The sequence below is a fragment of the Papilio polytes genome, unplaced genomic scaffold (genome assembly GCF_000836215.1).
Source record: "Papilio polytes unplaced genomic scaffold, Ppol_1.0 DF823700.1, whole genome shotgun sequence".
NCBI classification, from domain to species: Eukaryota; Metazoa; Arthropoda; class Insecta; order Lepidoptera; family Papilionidae; genus Papilio; species Papilio polytes.
The window spans coordinates 369,106-390,318 of record NW_013525504.1 but is presented as its reverse complement, the minus strand read 5'-3'; the positions used below and the strand labels follow the sequence as shown (position 1 = coordinate 390,318).

At 39.3% G+C, this 21,213-nt stretch overlaps 1 protein-coding gene across 5 annotated transcripts in view; it reads left to right on the top strand.

Moving 5' to 3' along the window:
* The window catches only part of LOC106103840 (sodium/potassium-transporting ATPase subunit alpha), a 50,174-nt gene extending 31,609 nt beyond the window's left edge, over positions 1-18,565 (top strand). Inside the window, exons 1-17 of one of the 5 annotated variants that reach the window (XM_013283745.1) lie at positions 2,297-2,576; positions 6,309-6,389; positions 6,929-7,060; positions 7,188-7,358; positions 7,547-7,768; positions 7,871-8,089; positions 8,283-8,463; positions 8,579-8,836; positions 9,004-9,353; positions 9,475-9,726; positions 10,088-10,299; positions 10,699-10,882; positions 11,148-11,363; positions 13,099-13,193; positions 16,125-16,299; positions 16,549-16,781; positions 16,895-17,015. In XM_013283745.1, the coding sequence (XP_013139199.1) occupies positions 2,568-2,576; positions 6,309-6,389; positions 6,929-7,060; positions 7,188-7,358; positions 7,547-7,768; positions 7,871-8,089; positions 8,283-8,463; positions 8,579-8,836; positions 9,004-9,353; positions 9,475-9,726; positions 10,088-10,299; positions 10,699-10,882; positions 11,148-11,363; positions 13,099-13,193; positions 16,125-16,299; positions 16,549-16,781; positions 16,895-17,015 (3,111 nt within the window). In that variant the 5' untranslated portion in view covers positions 2,297-2,567. Of the gene's footprint in view, positions 1-2,296; positions 2,577-6,308; positions 6,390-6,928; positions 7,061-7,187; positions 7,359-7,546; positions 7,769-7,870; positions 8,090-8,282; positions 8,464-8,578; positions 8,837-9,003; positions 9,354-9,474; positions 9,727-10,087; positions 10,300-10,698; positions 10,883-11,147; positions 11,364-13,098; positions 13,194-14,256; positions 14,352-16,124; positions 16,300-16,548; positions 16,782-16,894 lie in introns of those variants that run through there. The other 4 variants (XM_013283743.1, XM_013283744.1, XM_013283746.1 and 1 more) reach the window with 4 other exon arrangements.
* Positions 18,566-21,213: the final 2,648 nt, after the last annotated feature.

Here is a 21,213-nt window from a genome sequence, read left to right as displayed (position 1 = left end):
TTTATATACGAAGATGTTACCTTTAATTCCACTATTTCAAAAATATGTCACCTTATATTGCATTTTATTCAGACTTTGGAAATTACCAAAGAAATACTAATTTTTTTTAGAGAAAAACGCGTATCATGCCACTCTGATTTTTTTGTAAATGATCTCGCTAAACGAGTCGGTAAAACTGAACGTATTAAAATCAATCAGAAAACGTTAAAACTCTAAAACTGTGAAATATGTCGCAGTTTTTGCTAATTAGTATACTTTGGAAATGCAAATACTTTTATGTTCGCAGGGTTAACTTTTCGTTAGCAAAAAATTATTTCATAAATCTAGCCATGTTACCAACTTGTTCATTATAAGTCGAGACTCGGGTGATAAATCAAGCGATACAATGGTTGGGAAAAACACCCGCGTGTCGAGGAGCGGCCAAATGAAAAATAAACGTTCCTTTTGCGAAGCTTCGCTGACGTTGCAAATTGAAAAGTATGCACCTTTGAGTTTTATTGCGTTCTGCAACCCTCGGGGCGTGCCGGAGGAAATTGCGAATCAAATGTCGCCGCTCTGTCTACACCTTTACATTTATTTTGTTTTCGTAATGCTACATTTTTTAATAAATATACAATGAAATTTTTTACGACTTACTAGTTTCAAAAACTATAGGACACTCGAAAGCAATTATTAGTAAAAATTAAAGCTTTTTTAATTGATGATTTCAGTTTTTCACACTGTCCGTGGTACATTTTATTATAATTATTTATTTAAGTGTCTGAAATGTCACTTAAATTATTCTTTACTTGACGAATAAACTTTCAAGCAGTTAAGTTAGCGTGGTGTAAGCAGCCACTGTGACTTAATTAAAGCAGGGTGGACGGCGTTGAGTGCCGGAAATTAATATCTAGCAGTTCGAGCTTAGTCTTTCGGAAATTCCGCTTCGTCCAACGCCCGTAATAAATTACGTCGTGTAACATTCAAACGATTACCTAATTTGTGTAAGTAATAAACCACGCGATCTTTATTTACTCGATTGGTGGCGGTTTAAGTTTTGTTTTTGTTAATATTTCGAATTAATGAGTGTTTTGTTTAAATTATTATGACTAAAAATTTCAAGTTACACACAATGAATAGAGAAAAATATACTTATATTAGTGATGGGGGTTTTTAACTATTTTTTTTAGTAAAATTAATGGCAACTTGCCGATGGTAAATTATATTTAATATCTGTGCCGGTAATGATGGTTCGTGCGTGCGGTATATTTTACTCGTGCACTAAATTGTATTGAGCCATTACTCGTGAACAGTCTAATGAACGGCATACATTGTCGGTAATTAACTTTATCGATTTTATAAAAATAGATTGGCACGCAACGGAGTGAGTGCTTGTTAACTTGTGGTTATCATTTGGAACGACTATTTTGAGTGACTAGTGGTTTGTGGTATATATTCCTCTAGCTAATATTGATGTTAATTACATTGAGGTTTAATTCTTGTGAAGCTAAGGTACAAATAACAAATTTAGCTAATCTGGGCATGAACGTTATAAAGTCGGAATTACAAAACTGTAACTGTAACTGTAAAATTGCTGTAACTTTTAATATTTTATGGAGATGTTTGTTAGCCATTGAAAGGTTAGCAATTATTACGTACACTTTCAGTATTCTTCGCATATTATGTAATGGAGTTAAGAATAAAATTGGTGCGAAATGTATTCACTCAATATAAGATATTTACGTGGTGTTTATATAGCTAAACTGAAAATGAATCTAATATTAATACAAGCATCGGTACCGATTCCAACTTCAAACAGAAACCTAATGTATATTTTATGATAATGCCTCGATTACAGTGAGCAGGTAAACGCATTAGGCCATCTGCAAACGTCTGCAGATATACAGTACAAAATAGGGCAGGGCGCGCCATTGAGACTGCCTACCGCTCACTGAAGTACATAATATTTATAAAAATGTATATTCGATGCGATTGTAGTTATTACACATAAAGTGTATATAAATGCCGTTTTCAGGTATAGGATTAATATTAGCAAATACTTGTGAAATTCGGCATTCGTTTAGTAGATACCATCTTGGGTTAGGCAGTTTGCGATAGTTGGGCGCCGCCGTAGTGGTTGTGGCAGGTTGCGCGCGGCGCGGATGGGCGGCGGCGGGCCCGGGGTGCAGGGCGGGCGGGCAGAGGGCGCTGGCGCGACTGCGCGCGTCGCCGGTGGCGGCGCTGGCGTCGTGACGCAGTGTGACGTCAGCGAACCATCGGCTCGATACGCTCAGGCCCCTTCGTCAGTCGCCGCCCGGAGCAGGCCGCCGAACGTCGCGCCCTAAACACCCGTGCTATCTTACACCGGGTTCGAGTACCGTACCACGATGACATAGTCCCGGTGCCGTGCGATAAGGCGACGTGAAAGCGCACACCTTTTAAGTTTTTCCGTCGGAAGGAGGAAGTCGTAAAGTCCCCCCCGTTGTTGCAGAACTAGCACCAGTCCATCCCGCACCGTCGACCAACGTACACGACTCGGAGAGGCGGCTCGCTCTTTTTATCCGCCTTTACTATAAAGACTTAAGAAAATGGGCGAGGTGAGTGCAAGTGTTGCTTAAGTAGTGCTTGTATGCCTTTGTAGCGAAGCGGCAGCTGTCGCCCAGTGAGAGTTGGTGTGCGTGCATGCTGACAGTGAGTGAGAACCGGACCCGCGCCCTACCGCCCGCTGCGGCACTTGCTGCCGGATCCAGTGCTTGCGAACCTGAAGCATGGTCATTGTGATTGTCTCGTAGCCGTCCCATTGCACGATTTCCTTTGTTCTCTTACTTCATGAAACTCATATTAGCACGAATCGGTGTTTTGTTCGATCCATATCATTTATGTATTTGTGCAAAGCGATTATGGCGTAGTTTAATATCTTTAGTTTAATTGTCATACGTTTAAAAAAAAATGGAAAAAAGGCTTTTCGGGAGACGGCGCCGACCTGGTTGCGTAACTGTCCGTATCGATCTTGCGGCGAGAGGGACATCCGATGTAAGGCCCTCTCATACCACGTCAGCCGTTCCTTCTTACTGTTTAATACATTTTTGAAAGCCTTTAAGTTTTAAACGAATAGTATTCCGCAATATTTTATAACAAAGAACTTCAAGAATTGTGTACTTGTAATTATTCAGTGTTCGCTTCAACATTTTCCAAAAGTTTTTAGTTTCAAATTAAGAAGCAATCCAATAATAATTTAAATAATATAGTAACATCTTTTAAAAATCATAATCGAGTAGCCAAATGGATTTTAGTTTTGATTTCGTGGGGCATATGCGTCGGTGATACAAATAGGTCAGATGAGGTGGGGTCTCGCGGGCGCAAGGTGTCCGAAGGAAGCGCTAACGGGTCGCGGCTAGTGGGAGCGTCGCCGTAGCTCGCCCGAGAACTATAAGAGCACTGAAGGTTTATTAGAAAATTGCCTCGTCATTATGTCATTTAAATCGCATAGAGTGCCGTCGCTCTATTGGAGTATTTCCTTTATCCTTTATGACGATAGCGCGCACGCACCAATTATGTTGCTAGACGCGGCCGTGGGTCCTTGGGCAGTTACGTAGTGTTACTTATCCGAAAATTTTCAAATACCCAACTCGCGATTTCATGTTAAAATTTAATAGTTATTTCCCACTGCCATTATTTGAAGCGATATTTTACAAAGAGGAAAGAAGTTGAATCATTAAAGCCCACGATGGTTTATTAAATATTTGTCGCTTAATTTTATAAAGTTAAGTCTTAATTTTTTTCTATATTAACTCAATGTGTTTAAATTCACAAGTTTGGTATAGTAATTTTCACCATTTAATGAATAGTTAAAACATGAGTTACAAAATAATGTGAAGAAAATTTATGAACTTAGAATTGAATTCAGAAGTAACAAGTTACCAAGTAACACTGTATAGGTTTCTTTACAAAGATCTGATGCATCATCGTATAAAATCTTATGATGACTTGTTACATAACAAAAATTGTTTAACGTTTCCAATTTAAATATAGTCAAGTCTTATAAACATAATTTTCAATGACGTGATATCGTGAATGTTAAAAACACGAGTTGTCCTTAATTAATTGTTGTAAAATTTGATACGTTTTATTATTTATTATTCTCATTTTATATTCTGCATAAAGTTTATCGCGTAATTTTGAGGTAATTATAACCAATTACCAACATTTATTATCGAATATAAAAACAATAATAGCTTTATGTTTTCCACAACCTCTTATCGGCAAGTTCAATTACACTCAATGAGATTTAAGAAAAAAATGCATCTTATAATACTAGAGAGGAGAAACTTGCATTGAAATTCCTTTACATTAAGTAATTCACAACAAAGATTTCCTATTACATAATGATAAAAAATAAAAGTCCAACATTCTTCGTAACGTAGTTCGATGCAAAGCCAATTAGGACAAGAGTCGCCGGGTGGCAATAACAAACGCACGTGAGATTTCTCTTCAGATTTTGGCACAGCTTTCGTTTTAACTCATCTCAGTGACGTCATCAGTCGGACAAAAATAATTGTCTCATTCACCCACTACTACGATAGTAACGACAAATTTTCGGTATAAAGCAGTATAGTGGCCGTGGCAATGAATTTTCGATCACCAGCACACATGCTAACGACTTGCGTATCTCAATTGGCAGTATGCGTTATGTCTAGATCTAAAAGATTTTAATTGCTCCACAATTCGAATTGTATAATAGTAATAAAGTTGAATCGTATTTGATGCGAGAAACATAACGATAGTAGGGGATAAAATGGCCTAACCCTTATTGTACCCATTTAACAGTCTCTTTATTCCCTCTATACTGGATGTTTCTCTATGTGAGAACTTTTCTCATTCGAACTGGTTTCAATTCTCCATCATTTATTCCGGTTTAACCTTTGAAGAGATTACAGAATGCGGTCGCTAGGCCCCGGGGTGGCAACCTTGTCGTTTAGCTATTTATGTCGAGGGTAGCTCGGGGGTTGGGCCGCACTGCGCATGCGTGCTCCCACCTGCTTACGTAACTCGGCCGAGCACGCAGCGCCCTCGCTATAACGCTCGTCTTCGCCGCTCGTGTGAAGCACCCTTTTCATTTAATGAACATTTCAATCCTTTGTCTGTTTAGACCTTTCATAGTATCTAACTGAATACGATTGGTGTCGTGGTTGACCCAGAATGAATAATTAAATGCGCTCAAGGGCTTTTTATTAAATTGCGGTGGTTAAATTTGATGAAAATTGCGCGTACTACACCGCTGTAACCTTCATGTGAATTCAGGGCGCGGTTTTAATGAGGTCCGCCATGGAAACGTTCATCAATTATCGAGGGCGGCCGGCTGTTTACGGCACCGCGGACGCATTTAGCCGCAGTGACATTACGGCCGCGGCGCGAACAATCACATCGCTATTGCACCAACATGTGATCGTGTTCGCGTCTCCCGCATGCATTGCAAATTAAAACTGTAACTAATCTAAATTAAAAATACATGTAGTAGTTTCTAGAGTCAATCGGAGACTAAATACGAAAATTTAACCTTAAAAAAGAATACAGAAGTAATTACAAAAATGGTACGTTATTTTACACATCTAGTTAGCATTTGTTTTTGCTATAATAGTAACAAATGCAAATCTGATAAAGTTATAATTAGTAGAAATCATATAATTGAAACTTGCGCAAATCTTCCCACTCAACTACACACGGATGATGCGAGTGCAATTAAATAGTGACGTAGTGACCATGGGAGAATAATGTGACGATACATTTCCTCTGCTGCGGCTAGATTCACACGCAACTAGTTCAGAGCAATTGAGCGTCATTGAGCGGCTGGGCCCAGGACCACGCGTCAAGGTCACGCCCCCGTTGCCGTCTGCACAATGCCAGCCCGACCATTGTATCGCTGTATTATGCTTTACACAATATGCCGCAAAAACATATTGCAGTTTAGGTCAAACTACATTACTACACGGAAAAACCTATGCCTATCATTGAATGTTTTATCTTTGTATTTGCCTACGTTCAAACCATTTTCATGTTTAATAGATATATCGAAATGTCTTGATCTAAATTATTACGTCATTAATCTGCATTGTTACAGTAAACATTTCGATTGTCTATATTTGTTATCGATATCGCGTGATTCTGAGCAACATAACACTAACCACTGGTTAAATTAAAAATAAAGTATAGAATAATAAGAGTCACGCGATGTCGCTATTACCATTGTCATTCACTTCACTTAGTGTAAGGCTGCATGGTCCGTAGGGGCCGCCTCGTAGAATGTGTCTAGCCCCTAGTTGTGTTTCCAGCATGGCCGCTCCGACTCATACCGTGTCGCCACCGTCGCACCCGTTAAGGACGATAATAGAACCGCAGACGGACAGTACAAGGTTTTTATTTACATCATTCGTTTATTTTCAATTCCACGATCGATATGAGATGTTCCTACAATGCTATTCGTTCGTAGCTCTGCATAGAATGCTAGTTTTGCAGTGCTATTAAGGCATATGCGCAAAATCTGACCTGGAATCGATTAGGGTGTCAGACGCAGCAGTGGCGCTGGCGACGCTGCCCTCTGTTGACCTAGATTAAGTCTAGCTAAAGAAGCTTTCGGTTGCATCGGCATCAGTCGCTCGCCGGAGCTTCAGCAAGATGCCCGCCTCAGAGGTGAGTTTGTGTTCTTCAGGAAAATAGTGACAACATCTTCGATTCCAGAGTTCAAAATGGAAGATTGTATTTTTTACGTTTATGTATGAGTAGAGATAGCATTATATGATCGTCTCATTCGTTTCGTGTCATTGCATGCCTTATTCAATGCCTTGATCATTTTCAATCATTTTTTTTAAACTTTGTGCTGTATATTAAAAGATTTTGTTTATATTCTGTCTGTATCTTTTGTTAATCTGTGATTGTCCATGTATGTTGGCAGACACGCCGGAAACCCCCCGCGAAAAAACGGAAACCAGGAGATTTAGATGACCTAAAACAGGAATTAGACATCGACTATCACAAAGTAACACCCGAGGAACTTTACCAAAGATTTCAAACACACCCTGAAAATGTAAGTTAGCTTTACTTGTACAAATTGTATTTTTTCCTGCTTAAATGTTTTGAAGACTTGAAAACTTTGGAACTTGAAGACTTAAATTATTTTTATACTAAGCTTAATACTTTTTTTTTAATTGTAGGGTCTCAGCCATGCGAAAGCGAAAGAGAACCTGGAAAGGGACGGTCCAAATGCACTCACTCCACCTAAACAGACGCCCGAGTGGGTGAAATTTTGTAAAAATCTATTCGGCGGCTTTGCGTTACTACTGTGGATCGGTGCTATTCTATGCTTTATTGCATACGGAATTCAGGTCAGTATTCCTTATCACTTGACATTTTACATTATATTTCCATTTTATTACTACTTACTAACACTTTTCTATTGTGTCTTCAATAATCTTCATCATATTTGAACCTTTAACAAAATCTCATTGAATTATATAATGCTGTTTAATAATTTTTAATGTAATTCAGTATATTAATTTATTATTTCTTGTAGGCGAGTACCGTTGAAGAACCCGCGGACGACAACTTGTACCTTGGCATCGTGTTGGCGGCTGTCGTCATCGTTACCGGCATATTCTCGTACTACCAGGAAAGCAAGTCCTCTAAGATCATGGAATCCTTCAAGAACATGGTGCCACAGTTCGCCACAGTCATCCGTGAAGGTGAAAAACTGACGCTCCGCGCTGAGGACCTGGTGCTTGGTGATATTGTTGAAGTGAGACTCAGTACTTTGTTTTATTTTTTACATTGCAAAGCAAATTAAATGAATTACACCAGAAAAATTTTAAGTTGATATTAAACAGTGATGTAATTGCAGGTTAAATTCGGCGATCGAATTCCCGCTGATATCCGTATCATCGAGGCCCGCGGCTTCAAAGTAGACAATTCCAGTTTGACCGGCGAGTCGGAGCCCCAGTCCCGCGGCCCCGAGTTCACCAACGAGAACCCACTTGAGACCAAGAACCTGGCTTTCTTCTCCACCAACGCTGTAGAGGGCACCGCTAAAGGCATCGTCATTTGCTGCGGAGATAACACGGTATGTTTGATATTTGTTTTGAATCAACGACCTTTTACACTAATTGATAAACATTATTCCATTTATTAAATGGTATTGTTATGTTAATTTCATAACTTTTTTTCTGTTATCGATGTAGTAATAACGATCTGCTTATTATTGAAAGTAACTAATTATACCAGGTAGGTACTAATATTAAATCGTTTTACTAAAGGTAATGGGACGTATCGCTGGTCTGGCTTCCGGTCTGGACACGGGAGAGACGCCCATCGCCAAGGAGATCCACCACTTCATCCACCTGATCACCGGCGTCGCCGTCTTCCTCGGCGTCACTTTCTTCATCATTGCCTTTATCCTCGGCTACCACTGGCTTGATGCTGTTATCTTCCTTATCGGTAAGAAATAATATAAAAACACACACACACAAATGACACATTCAGTGAAAATTTTAGACGAATCTTAACGTGTACATATCCATAGAACATTATTAACTTCTCCCAATCTATACAGGTATTATCGTAGCCAACGTACCTGAAGGTCTACTGGCCACGGTAACTGTCTGCCTGACCCTCACTGCCAAGAGGATGGCGTCCAAGAACTGCCTGGTCAAGAACTTGGAGGCCGTCGAGACCCTCGGCTCCACGTCTACCATCTGCTCCGACAAGACCGGCACCCTCACGCAGAACAGGATGACCGTCGCCCACATGTGGTTTGACAACCAGATCATCGAAGCTGACACCACTGAGGATCAATCTGGAGTACAATATGGTGAGAAACATCACAAGGTTTATTTTAATAACCTCTCGTTTCTTTAGGGGCGTGGAAAAGACAGAGAGACAGAAGACTTGAAAGAAAGAGCTATCTGAAATGGCTATTTTGTAGAAGTTAAGTAAATTGTTCTAGTATTAAATTAAATTAAATCTTTTTTCTCATAGACCGCACTAGCCCTGGATTCAAGGCCCTCGCTAAGATCGCAACCCTGTGCAACCGCGCCGAGTTCAAAGGTGGTCAGGACGGAGTCCCCATCCTCAAGAAGGAAGTCGCTGGTGATGCTTCGGAAGCTGCTCTGCTCAAGTGCATGGAACTGGCCCTCGGTGACGTCATGTCTATCAGGAAACGTAACAAGAAAGTCTGCGAGATTCCCTTCAACTCGACCAACAAGTACCAGGTGTCTATCCATGAGAGCGATGATCCCAGCGATCCTCGTCATCTGCTGGTGATGAAGGGCGCACCCGAAAGGATTCTGGAACGCTGCAGCACTATCTTTATCGGTGGCAAGGAAAAGGTGATTTTTTTAACATATTTCCCTTGTATTATTCTTTCCTTATAAGGATGAAATACAAAAAAAGATGCCTTCTACGAATTTTACACCAGTATATCGATTTAATATTTGTTTTTGTCATCAGGTTCTGGATGAGGAAATGAAGGAGGCTTTCAATAATGCGTACCTGGAGCTGGGCGGTCTTGGTGAGCGCGTGCTGGGCTTCTGCGACCTGCAGCTGCCCTCCGACAAGTACCCCATCGGATACAAGTTCAACACGGATGACCCCAACTTCCCCCTCGACAACCTGCGCTTCGTCGGCCTCATGAGTATGATTGACCCCCCGCGTGCTGCCGTGCCCGACGCCGTCGCCAAGTGCCGCTCCGCCGGTATTAAGGTAATGTGCACTCTAACGTAATAGTGACAAGAGTCATTTTGCAAATATGCAATACAATCGTTTCATCGAACTTCAAACTAAATTGCAGTATAGGCAGTGATCACTTCTTTTTTAGTAATTTTTACGTGGTTTTTAGTCCTTTTGTCAGTTACCTTACTTACTAATTTAATAAATTAAAATTAAAAGTTTGGATGTATGTTAGTTACTACGTAAATCCACAGCGGATGTATGAATTTGAATAAAATTTGGTTTAGGTGAAGAACATTGTCTGGAAGAAAGCATAGCTATATCAGTTTTTTGGTTTTAATTTTTAAGTTGAAATTTAGATTCGCCGTAATTGTGTACAATTTGATAATACCAGGTAATCATGGTGACTGGTGACCACCCCATCACCGCGAAGGCCATCGCCAAGTCTGTGGGCATCATCTCGGAGGGCAACGAGACGGTGGAGGACATCGCGGCGCGCCTCAACATCCCCGTGTCGGAAGTGAACCCGCGCGAGGCCAAGGCCGCCGTCGTGCACGGCACAGAGCTCAGGGAACTCAACTCTGACCAACTTGATGAGATTCTCAAGTTAGTATTAAAAGTCGACAAAATCGTTGGTGTTATTCCTTGAAGCAATAAAAATGTTTAAATTAAATTTATTATATTTTTTTCATAAATGTCAATGGACAAATAGTCATTTTTCACACTTCTTTATTTTTATAAATTGAAGATTGTGTCAATAGCAGTTTATTTTAAAATAAGATAATCGAAGTTTTGCTTTTTCTTACTGATATCCCAAAAAATATCTCTTTATTTCAATTTAAGCTAAAATGTACGTACTTGGGAGTTGAAAAAGACACTTTTTAATGATAAAATTTCGCTACTAAATCACCTTATGTTAAAAAAAAAACTTTACAGATACAGTTTTTCTAGTAATAAAGTAAACAATAAAAGTTTTAGTATTAAATGCATATTGCCTATTGTCAGGTTCCACACGGAGATTGTGTTCGCGCGGACCTCCCCGCAACAGAAGCTGATCATCGTGGAAGGATGCCAACGTCTGGGTGCTATCGTGGCTGTCACCGGCGACGGTGTCAATGACTCTCCTGCCTTGAAGAAAGCTGATATCGGAGTTGCCATGGGTATCGCCGGATCTGATGTCTCCAAACAAGTAAGTAAGATACGAGTAAGAAAGCGATAGGTAAGAAAGTAAGAAAGAGACAAAAAATGGTTTAAGTGAGAAAAATGCAAGCTTTTAACATATTCGCGTTATAATGTACCTCTAAGACAATAAAGGGAAGAATTTGAATCGATTCAACATATGCCTTCCAATAGATTGGATAAGAATAGAAAAAAGACATTCGATGTTTAAATCGATATCGATACAAATAATCGTTTTTTTTTTTGTCGATATTGATTATAACCCACTTCCCCAGGCCGCTGACATGATTCTCCTTGACGATAACTTCGCTTCGATTGTAACTGGCGTGGAGGAAGGCCGCCTCATCTTCGATAACCTCAAGAAGTCCATCGCCTACACCCTCACCTCCAACATCCCCGAGATCTCACCCTTCCTGGCGTTCATCCTCTGCGACATTCCTCTGCCCCTCGGCACTGTTACCATCCTCTGCATCGATCTTGGAACTGACATGGTAAGTTGCACCTTAATTTATACGTGTTATAGTTCATATTTGTATAACTGCAATAGATCACAATTCTATTTGTCGACACCCGGTTGATAGATTTATCTTGGAGATAAATAGCAATAAAACTCAATTGTTTAAGTAAATTCTTGAGAAAATAAGGTGATGAATCTATAGACAATAAATTAAAAATTATTTATTTCTATGGTTTTCTTGAAAACAGAAGTTTTATGTTTCTACATAATATAAATAATTTAGTACCGAAACACAAATGACGTAAAGTTTAAATAAACACAGAAAATTTTATTAAAATCTGATCAGATATATAAAAAACCCACGCCATTTTGCGCAAAAATATTGAACTAAGTGCACTTTACAAGTTAATGTAATAGAGAATTCTATGAGATTTCTATGTAATTGGTTAGGTTACATTTTAAAAGTAATTCTATGTTATTTTCTTTAAGTATTTCAGCTAACAATAAATACACGATAACCCATTTTACTTCTGCAACTTCGACTTGTATTTTGAAATGTTTGCATTCTTTTAAATTAAGTTGTACAATTTTAAATAGTATAATTGTTATTCTATATTATTGTTGAAATGAAGTAAAATAGCGTTGTTTTATTAAAATATTGACATAGGTGCCAGCGATTGCCCTCGCGTACGAAGCGGCGGAGGCGGATATTATGAAACGACCTCCTAGGAATCCATTTTGCGACAAACTTGTGAACGAGAGGTCTCTATGCGTGTTGTGATGTCCCAGTAACCGCTCCCGCAGATAACATCGTTGTTGTACCGTTATTGTGAAGAGTGAATGTTTCATATCTGTACAATCATAACATACTAATTTAATTATAAAATTATGATTGTACAATTGGACAAAAAATGTTCAATATGTTTTTAGTTTCGATTGATTAACAACTAACTAGTATGCTGCAAGTGCTAAATGGTTTGATGATTGTCATGGTGTTACTAGAATTAATTATGGTAACGCATGTGACAAATGTTAGGGCAGGCTTTCGCTTACTTAAGCCCTCTTTCGTAGGAGGCGCTAGTGTTCATACAAAAAGGTTACATATAATTTGTCTAGTGTAAGGACACACAATACACTCGAATTCAACAACATTTACAATCATCATCATCATCATTCAGGCACGTTTTGTGTTTTGTTTTATTTTTTTTTTCAAAATTTCCACGTGACCTAAATTTGTTAGAGTCCACGAATTCGTTGATTTAATTCGATATTTTGAGTTTTTAAAACGATTTCAGTACTTGCAACGGAAGTAATCATTCATCATTTACATTTTTATGTGTTGATTTTTATTTTTGTGATATTAATGAATTCATTGCAAGCACATACCGTGTGCATATACAGAGCATATACAATTGTGCAGTCTTACGTAAGTGATGACGTCATTAACAGAAATAGAAACCTATACGTCACTCTTGCGTTTGTTTATAACTCTTAATTATAGAATGCGGACGATGACGTTGTAATAGTCTATACAATGGCGCAATTTGGCCGCTTTGAAGTTAAAAAATCTCCAATTTTCGCAGTATAATGGAATGACAATATACAAGACTGCACTTTTAAACAGAGTAAAGCTATAGCTCCAGTTGAATTCCGCTGTGAGCACGGTATGCGCTTGCAATGTCAATGGCATCTGCTGTGTTCGATGTTGTACACATGTGAGTTGGCGCTGCGCTTCTCGCCGACCGCTCTCATAGCTAGTGTTTGTATAGGTGCCCGCCATTTCCCTGGCTTACGAGGAGGCCGAATCTGACATTATGAAGCGACAGCCGCGTAACCCTTTCACTGATAAACTCGTTAACGAGAGGTAAAATATCGCGAGTGGCCCCACACTCGTGAAAACTTATTATTTCTATCCGCTACTCGCTTGCTATTACCACGTGTAAGTTAGCCTTCGTCCCCGAGGTTTGGTTGTTGCCTGCGGTCTGCGACGGTGCCTGTAGCCACCCCACACCCCGTACCCCGTACCCGTGGAGCACTGAAGGCGACAATCGCACCGACCCCGACTTCCGCCTTGCGTTGTCTTGTATTCTCTCTGTACTAACGATCCCTCTGTTTCCTTTAACCTTCGTAGATTGTTGTCGGTATGGAACAACGTGTTTCCCCAGGCTCGAGAACGACCCGCCTTTAAACACATTGTTCCATCGCTGAACGTCTCTTTTTTATTATTATCTTTGGTGTGCGTATGTGTTGGTCTTTCTCAAGGTAAGTGGTCGATGTGTATCTGTCTCTCTGCCATCTTTCGTCTTTCGTGCATGCATCTGTGGACACATCTCTACATCCTTTGATAAATATATTTTATTATCTTATTATTATATTCTTTAACTACTTTTTTATACTTATTTTATACCTCATGACTTCCACGCACATCATACGACACGAGGACGCTGTTAGGCGTGTTCATTTCTCGTCCGGTCAGGTTCTCATCCACACCACGTATCTTGTTTCACATCACAGACAAGCCTCTATTATGGTATTTTATATATTCTTAGGTACAACAACACTTTATATTACCCGTTTACTTTTAATCGATTATCACTAGGGCTTACTTGTAATTTTATTACTAGCTTAGTACTTGAACTCGTATTATGCTATTTTTACGAAATATGACATTCCTTCGGATACAACACGCTAATATTTTCCTATTCTTCTGTATTATAGATCACAATGTTTAATTTGAAGTAAGAGTTAGTGTTACTATTAATATACTTTAATAAGGGTTGCTAGTCGTAGATAACGTGATTTGGAGCGTTCGTAGCGGAGAGGTGTGTATTTGTGTTTTCGGCTCAAGCGTCGGTTACGATAATAATTGTTGGTTCGGATTTGCGATCGGTTTTGTGACTTGTGCTGATTGCTTGGTGTTACCGAAGGTGCCTGCTATATCTTTGGCGTACGAAGCCCCCGAGTCAGATATCATGAAGCGGCAGCCGCGGGACCCTTACCGCGACAACCTCGTCAACAGAAGGTCCGCCAGATGCCGCCCGAAGCTTACTAGTTACTCATTATGGGTGTTAACGCAATCAATAGCCCACATTTCAAATTTCGAACGATCCGTTCGAAAACTGCACACAACAATTCAAGGATAAACTCAACTACTTTATCAACAAATAATATTGTTATGTTTGAAGACGTTTCGAACGGGTCGTAATGGGATTCCTTCATTAACTGGCCATTGAAAATAAAAGTTACATAAACCTATTGGGTGAAAAATTAAGACACTTTGGATAAATTCATTCACTATTTTTATTGGAGATTTAACAGGGTTTAAATTTAGATAAGTCCAAGCATGAAAAATTCGTTGCATAAAACATATCAACTCATACTGGCAGGTATTCAAAATTAATATGATCGGAATGAAAAAGAAAATTGCCAGTGGTCAGTTAATGAATTGCCCTCATTAAATTGGCAATAGAGAATTAAAAAAATGCATTTTGTACGGATAGGCGACTTGTGTTCAACCAATGAAAATGAGATGTGGAAGAGTGATTATCAAATACTAATTCCTAGGAGAAGCACTAAGCAATTAGTTCCTCGGCCAATATGGGAACATTCCTCGAACACTGCAGACCTCCGTGTAACACGAGACCTAGTTATCTAACTCTAGACCTAGTGTCTAACACATAAATCTTTTAAACTTCATAGAAACTATCCATAGACTTAGTGGAATTATAATCTATCTATCGCACAGTCTTCACTCTTCCATATTTGATATATTAGCAAATAAAAAAATACGAAATGCAATTTCGGAAAATGCACGTTAGAGGAATATTAGTGAATTGTTCTTAGACGTGCGTCATTAAGGCGTACTAGTGGAAGTGTTTGTTTAGAAGCGTAGTTGATAGATTAATTGAATAGTTATGGAATGAACTTGGCGATATGAAGCGTCTTAGTCTTCGATGATTTATATACATATCTATATAATAAGATATATATATTTGATTATGTATTCCGGCACGCAGTCCAAATGTCACAGGCTTCCAACGCCCTCTATCACGCAACACGGTATTTATTTTCGCTTAGGTGCTTTCTATGTCTGTTTGGTAAGTTTTGCTTTCTCACTTTGCTTACGCTTTCAGTATTAATATAATTTGCATGTCGAAGTGTAAATAATTATTAATAACAAGGAGATAGCGATGGTGTCGATTGCTAAAATCATATAATGACTACAATAAATATTGTGAATTATGTTTTTGATACCAACGTTGTTTCCAGCAAGATTCTTACAAAAATAATGCTTAATATTTGTATTAAAATCCCCTTTGAGTTACTGATAAAGGTAAAAGATTGCCTTATTTGAAATCTAGAAGCTTTTTAATGGAAAGCATTGTTTTTTAAAAATATCAATTGATCAAGATTAAAAAATCTGATCGTGGTGGTTGTGTTGCTCTCACGACCTCGTCTATGTACTTATGTAACTATATTCAATATCATTAATGACGACTTGTGCTTAAAGTATCGACTACAGAGATGCTCATAAAACGAAAGAAAGAAAAAAATGAAAGAAAATATCCAAATTATTTTAAGAAACAATGCTTGATTTATCCTAATCTATAGAAAACTGCATTTAAAATTTAAATAATGATTACGGATAAAGAAATTGCAAAAAATTAAAAAACGTTACCTAAAGATTAGGATAACATAAAAACATAGAACATAGACTCAAACACTTAGAATCGAAAAAGCTTGCCACGCCGAGCTCAACAGTACACAGTTTGATACGTTGTCCGCATGTTGTCAGGCTGATCTCGATGGCGTACGGTCAGATCGGGATGATCCAAGCCGCTGCTGGTTTCTTTGTATACTTCGTGATCATGGCTGAGAACGGATTCCTGCCTCTCAAACTGTTCGGCATCAGGAAACAGTGGGACTCCAAGGCTATCAACGATCTCACCGACTCCTATGGACAGGAATGGGTACGGTTTCTATTCATTTTAATTTTTTAAATATCTTTTTACAAAAGTTACATCATGGTCAAAAGGTTGTTAATTGATTACTTTAACGGAAACTTCATAGACCACACATCTTCATAAATAATGCAAGACTCGTCAATGCACTCTCTTCAGGAAATAATTTATTATTTAAATATATGACTAGAATAAATAAATCTGGGACATTTACAAATCTTATATGTATTCCGGCTCAATGTTTGTATTTTATTACAGACCTACCGCGACCGCAAAGCGCTTGAGTTTACCTGCCACACCGCCTTCTTCGTGTCCATCGTAGTGGTGCAGTGGGCCGATCTGATCATCTGCAAGACCCGCCGCAACTCCATCGTGCACCAGGGCATGCGCAACTGGGCCCTCAACTTCGGTCTCATCTTTGAAACCGCCCTCGCCGCATTCCTCTCCTACACACCCGGCATGGACAAGGGTCTGCGGATGTACCCACTCAAGTGAGTCACCAGGAAATAGCAGCCTTTTATCTTTTGACTATTTTTTTACAAAATGTGAAATATTTTTGGGTTAAAGTGTCACATATTTAACCCGTGTACCGTTTCTGCGTCAGGTTCGTGTGGTGGCTGCCCGCCATTCCGTTCATGCTGTCGATCTTCATCTACGACGAGATCCGGCGCTTCTACCTGCGCCGCAACCCCGGCGGCTGGCTGGAGCAGGAGACGTACTACTAAGCTGGCAGCGGCCTCGCCCGCGCCGCCCGCAGCCGCGCCTCGCCTGCCTCCGCATCCTCACCCTGACGGAGCGCCGGGGCCGCGGCCGTAGCAATTCGCGCGCTTCTCACCGCTTGTACCGCCGCCGACCGCCCGCCCCGCCCCGCCGCCCGCCGCCGCGCCCTCGCCCCGCCGCGCCCTCACCGCGCCCTCACCCCGCCCGCGCCCTCACCCGCGCCCTCGCCGCCTTTCACGAACTTATATGTATATATGCACCGTGGAGAGTTTGATATTTGTGATGTTATTTAAAAATGGAACATGTATTATTTGGAAGTTGTGAATCATGTTACTTTAGCATTGTGATCGTTTGTAATCTCAGTCGCATAGGAATCTCCGAGCGCCGGCGGGCGCGGCGCGGCGCGGCGAGCGGCCGACAAGTACCCATCGTTCGGTTCGCCCTCACTAATCGTATAAGATAGAGTTAATAACTAAATTGTTTTTCACATACTTATAAAATAAGTAATAAAAAATATCGTCTAGGCAGTTAGGGGAGGGAGGTTCGCCTCGCGCGCGCGCAGCGGCCGCGCCGCGCCGCGCCCGTGCCCGGCGGACAACGAAAGCATTTGTTGTAATGTTACAATTAAGAGCCATTATTATTATTTAAGTGGACTTTAGATTAAGTTGGATTTTTCGAGTGGATAATCGTTTTGTTGAAGATTCGGTGGGGTGCATGGCGTGTGAAAGGTCGATGTGGAGTGCCTGAGTCTTAGTGTACTACCGCTTACTGTTAGGTAGGTAGTTGAAATTTTGATGCCGTATTTTGAATCGTAAACGTAGATTAAAGCGAAGCGCGAGACGCCGCGGCGCCCGACCCGGGGCTCCGCCAGCCCCCGGGGCTCCACCTGCGCCCGCGCGCCCTCGCGCGCTCGCGTGACGCTTTTACTTTTCTAAAATAATCACATTATTAGATTTTGTCAAACTTATAAAATAGGCTGCTCATCGGTAGCCGCGTAAGATTTGATTTCTTAATTAAATGATAATAAACAAATTGTAGGGATGCGTAATTAGAAATTTTTAAAATTATACCGTTATGATAGTGTGATGCGAGTCGTTGCGCTCCCGCCCGGCGCCCCTGCGCCCGCGCCCCGCGCCCCGCGCCCCGCGCCCCGCGCCGCTCCGCAGGAGGGCCCGGCGAGGCGACTTTCAATTTTTCGTAACAAATACATATAACATTATAATAATGGTTACAAAAGTAAAATATAACATTATAGCAACTAATAAAATCTAAATTATATGAAATGTTTATAGATTTAAATGACGTTTGTTTGTTTAGGGTGACCTTCTGCGCTTGTCATGACGCGTCGTCCATCTCATTGACAATAGTTGGTCGTGATGTTGCCGCGGCGATGGGATACTGTGTTGTATGCTGTTTGTTTGTTTGTTTGTACACCGTAGGACTAACATTGTTTTGCGTTCGACTGTTCTTTACACCGGTTCATTTTATAGTATTACTCTGTTGGCTAGGAGCGCTGTAAAAATGTAAGTGTTAATAAAAAAAACTTTTCAAAATATCAACACGCTGTTTTATTTCACAACAGGACCATGCCCTTAATTATTTTAAGTAAAAACGAACTGGTTTTGATAACGAAATAAAAGAGATTAACAACCGACAAGAAACTGTAACTTTAGTTAACTGTTCCACTGATGAAATACCTTTATAATCTTGCTTGATGTCCTTTTTTTCAATAAAAAAACATGATTTTCTCGAGGTGTTTGGATTGGAATCCACGGTTATATAGATCTACAAGGATCATGCAGCAGTTGGTGATTTTGTGAACTAATTCGCGAGCGGCAACTGCAGGCGTGACTGTCGCCATATTAATCATTTCGACATTCCAGAAAAAAATGTCATGCTGATATAACGTGTTTTTTGCTGATATAAGGACCATGAGCATAATGTTGCTAACTTACGATTAATCGTTATTGTTAATTCTGAACAAAAAAGCATAAAACTTACCTCGTTTTTGGTTGATTAATCCTAAAACTGTACTAATATGTCAAGACAAGATGTATCTAATTAAATATTAAACAATTATTACGGACCTGAATCATAAGTTGCAAATCAATTGCATTTAGTTTGGTTTTGTTTTCAAAATGGGAGATTTTCGAGCAAGAAAATTCCTTGCTTACTGGTAACTCTAAAAACTAGCAGGCGCCTCCTGTGTTTTACATGTGCCATAAGATCCTTGCAAGTCTGTGTCTTATTGGTATTGTAAATTTTTAACAGGTGGCGTTAGGAATGCAAACAAATTGTTATGAAAAACCTTCAATTTTTATTTTATCATGTAAAATATAATTTACAATTAAAACAGAATTGTTTAAATTAATTTAAGTTAAAAAGTGAGTAAATTAAAATTACTTTGCCAATCCAAAAATATCAAAGAGTAACATTTTCCGAGTTAAGTGTACCACAAAACTGTTTTATGAGATAATAGAGGGCTCTCTTCGCTCGCTTTGATTTAATTACAGTTAGGTATACCTAATTAATGACTTCTCATTGTTGCATTTACTGTAATTTCCGTATCTTGGTTTTGTGTGTAATCTGAAAAACAAATTGTCTTGTTAATATTGAGGGTAGGCAACGCATCTGATTTTGCGTTTGTCTATTGACAGCTCTGTTTATAATTAGTAACGAGTTCTAAATTTAAATAAAATGTGAATTTGTTCTTGAATAAAAGGTACTAATATTATTTAACAGTAGTTAGTTATTTTAAAAATTTAAATAAGTTATGGAATAGTGTGGAAGTAATGGGAAAAGCATAATAAGCTGTCTTAGAAGAATCTTCGTTACAAGGCGATAATTCATGCAGTCAGTAAGTAATTCTACGGCGAAACCAGCAAGCAACGAGCAGCTCCATGCGAATGTTACACGTAACATTGCACCGCGTAACGTTACGCGTGATACGGTCAGTACGAACTAGGATTTCATTATCTCACTAAAAGATAAAAATGTCTCCTACATTTTATATCATAACTAATTAAAAAAAAAACTCTTGAGATATTCATTATTTATCGCAAACCGTTGAAATTAAACCCAAATTGCGAACTACAAACTCGTAACTTGAGGAAACTTTGTTGAAACAATGAGTTTTTCAAGATGATTTTGAATTAAAAATATGTAAAATAACCATTGTTTTGTCGTAACTAGAAATAGTGTCGCATTTTTTTTTTACCTAATAAATTTGGCGTGGTCGGGCACCAACATTCACAATTTAAAAGCAAATAAACTTTTTATTGTATTACTGTAATACCAGCCATCCTCGACTCGTCCAGCTGCAGGTTAAGATAATATAATATAATAGCTTAGAGTAAGCCAAAATGGTCTACAAAATCTTGAAATCATCACATTTTCAGTAAAAACTGCTAATAATGATCACACAACATAAAATTGTAACTTTTAAATACTTGTTAAATTTATTACAACATTAAATTCCTTTAATACAACAGTAACTTTTGAATATATTCTAGAAATCTATTAGGTAGATGTTTGGTTTTTGATTATTGGCATGGGCGTCGCCAAGGAGGGGGTAGCTGCACTAAGAGACGAAAGATATTAAAAGAATATAACACATACTTCAAATAAGGCCACTTAAATGGTAGCTGCCCTACCCCCCTAGACCTGGCCGAGATCATCGGCGACGCCTATAGTTATTGTATGTTGTCTTCGTTAATAATAGATAGTTAACACAAACAAATTCCACTTAATCCTGGGCTAACCTTTCTTTGTGCTATTGTGTGAGACAGAGTACGCTCACCTTACTGTTAAAATGCCTTCAATATCTGCTTTCATAGCCAAGGTTAGACAAACAAAACAATACAATTTTTGTTTTATTATCGATCTTGTCAACCCTGTCAAGTTTTAATAATTTACATAGTTACATTATAGTTAATAAAAGAAAAAAAAACTTTGGGATAAGAATTATATTAAATTATGATTCGTTAATGAATATCAATGAATATTATTTCATATTTATTCATAGTCTGGAATTGCTAGTAGATGCCCTCGGCCTTGACGGTATCCCTGTACCTAGCTGAGGCTGTACGTATACACCCCGCGATGTAGCTCACACCCCCGGCGTGCCCCCTGCGTGCCCCCAGCGTGCCTCCGCGCCACGCATGCGCAATCACACTCCGACCCTGCCAACACGTCCCAATTATT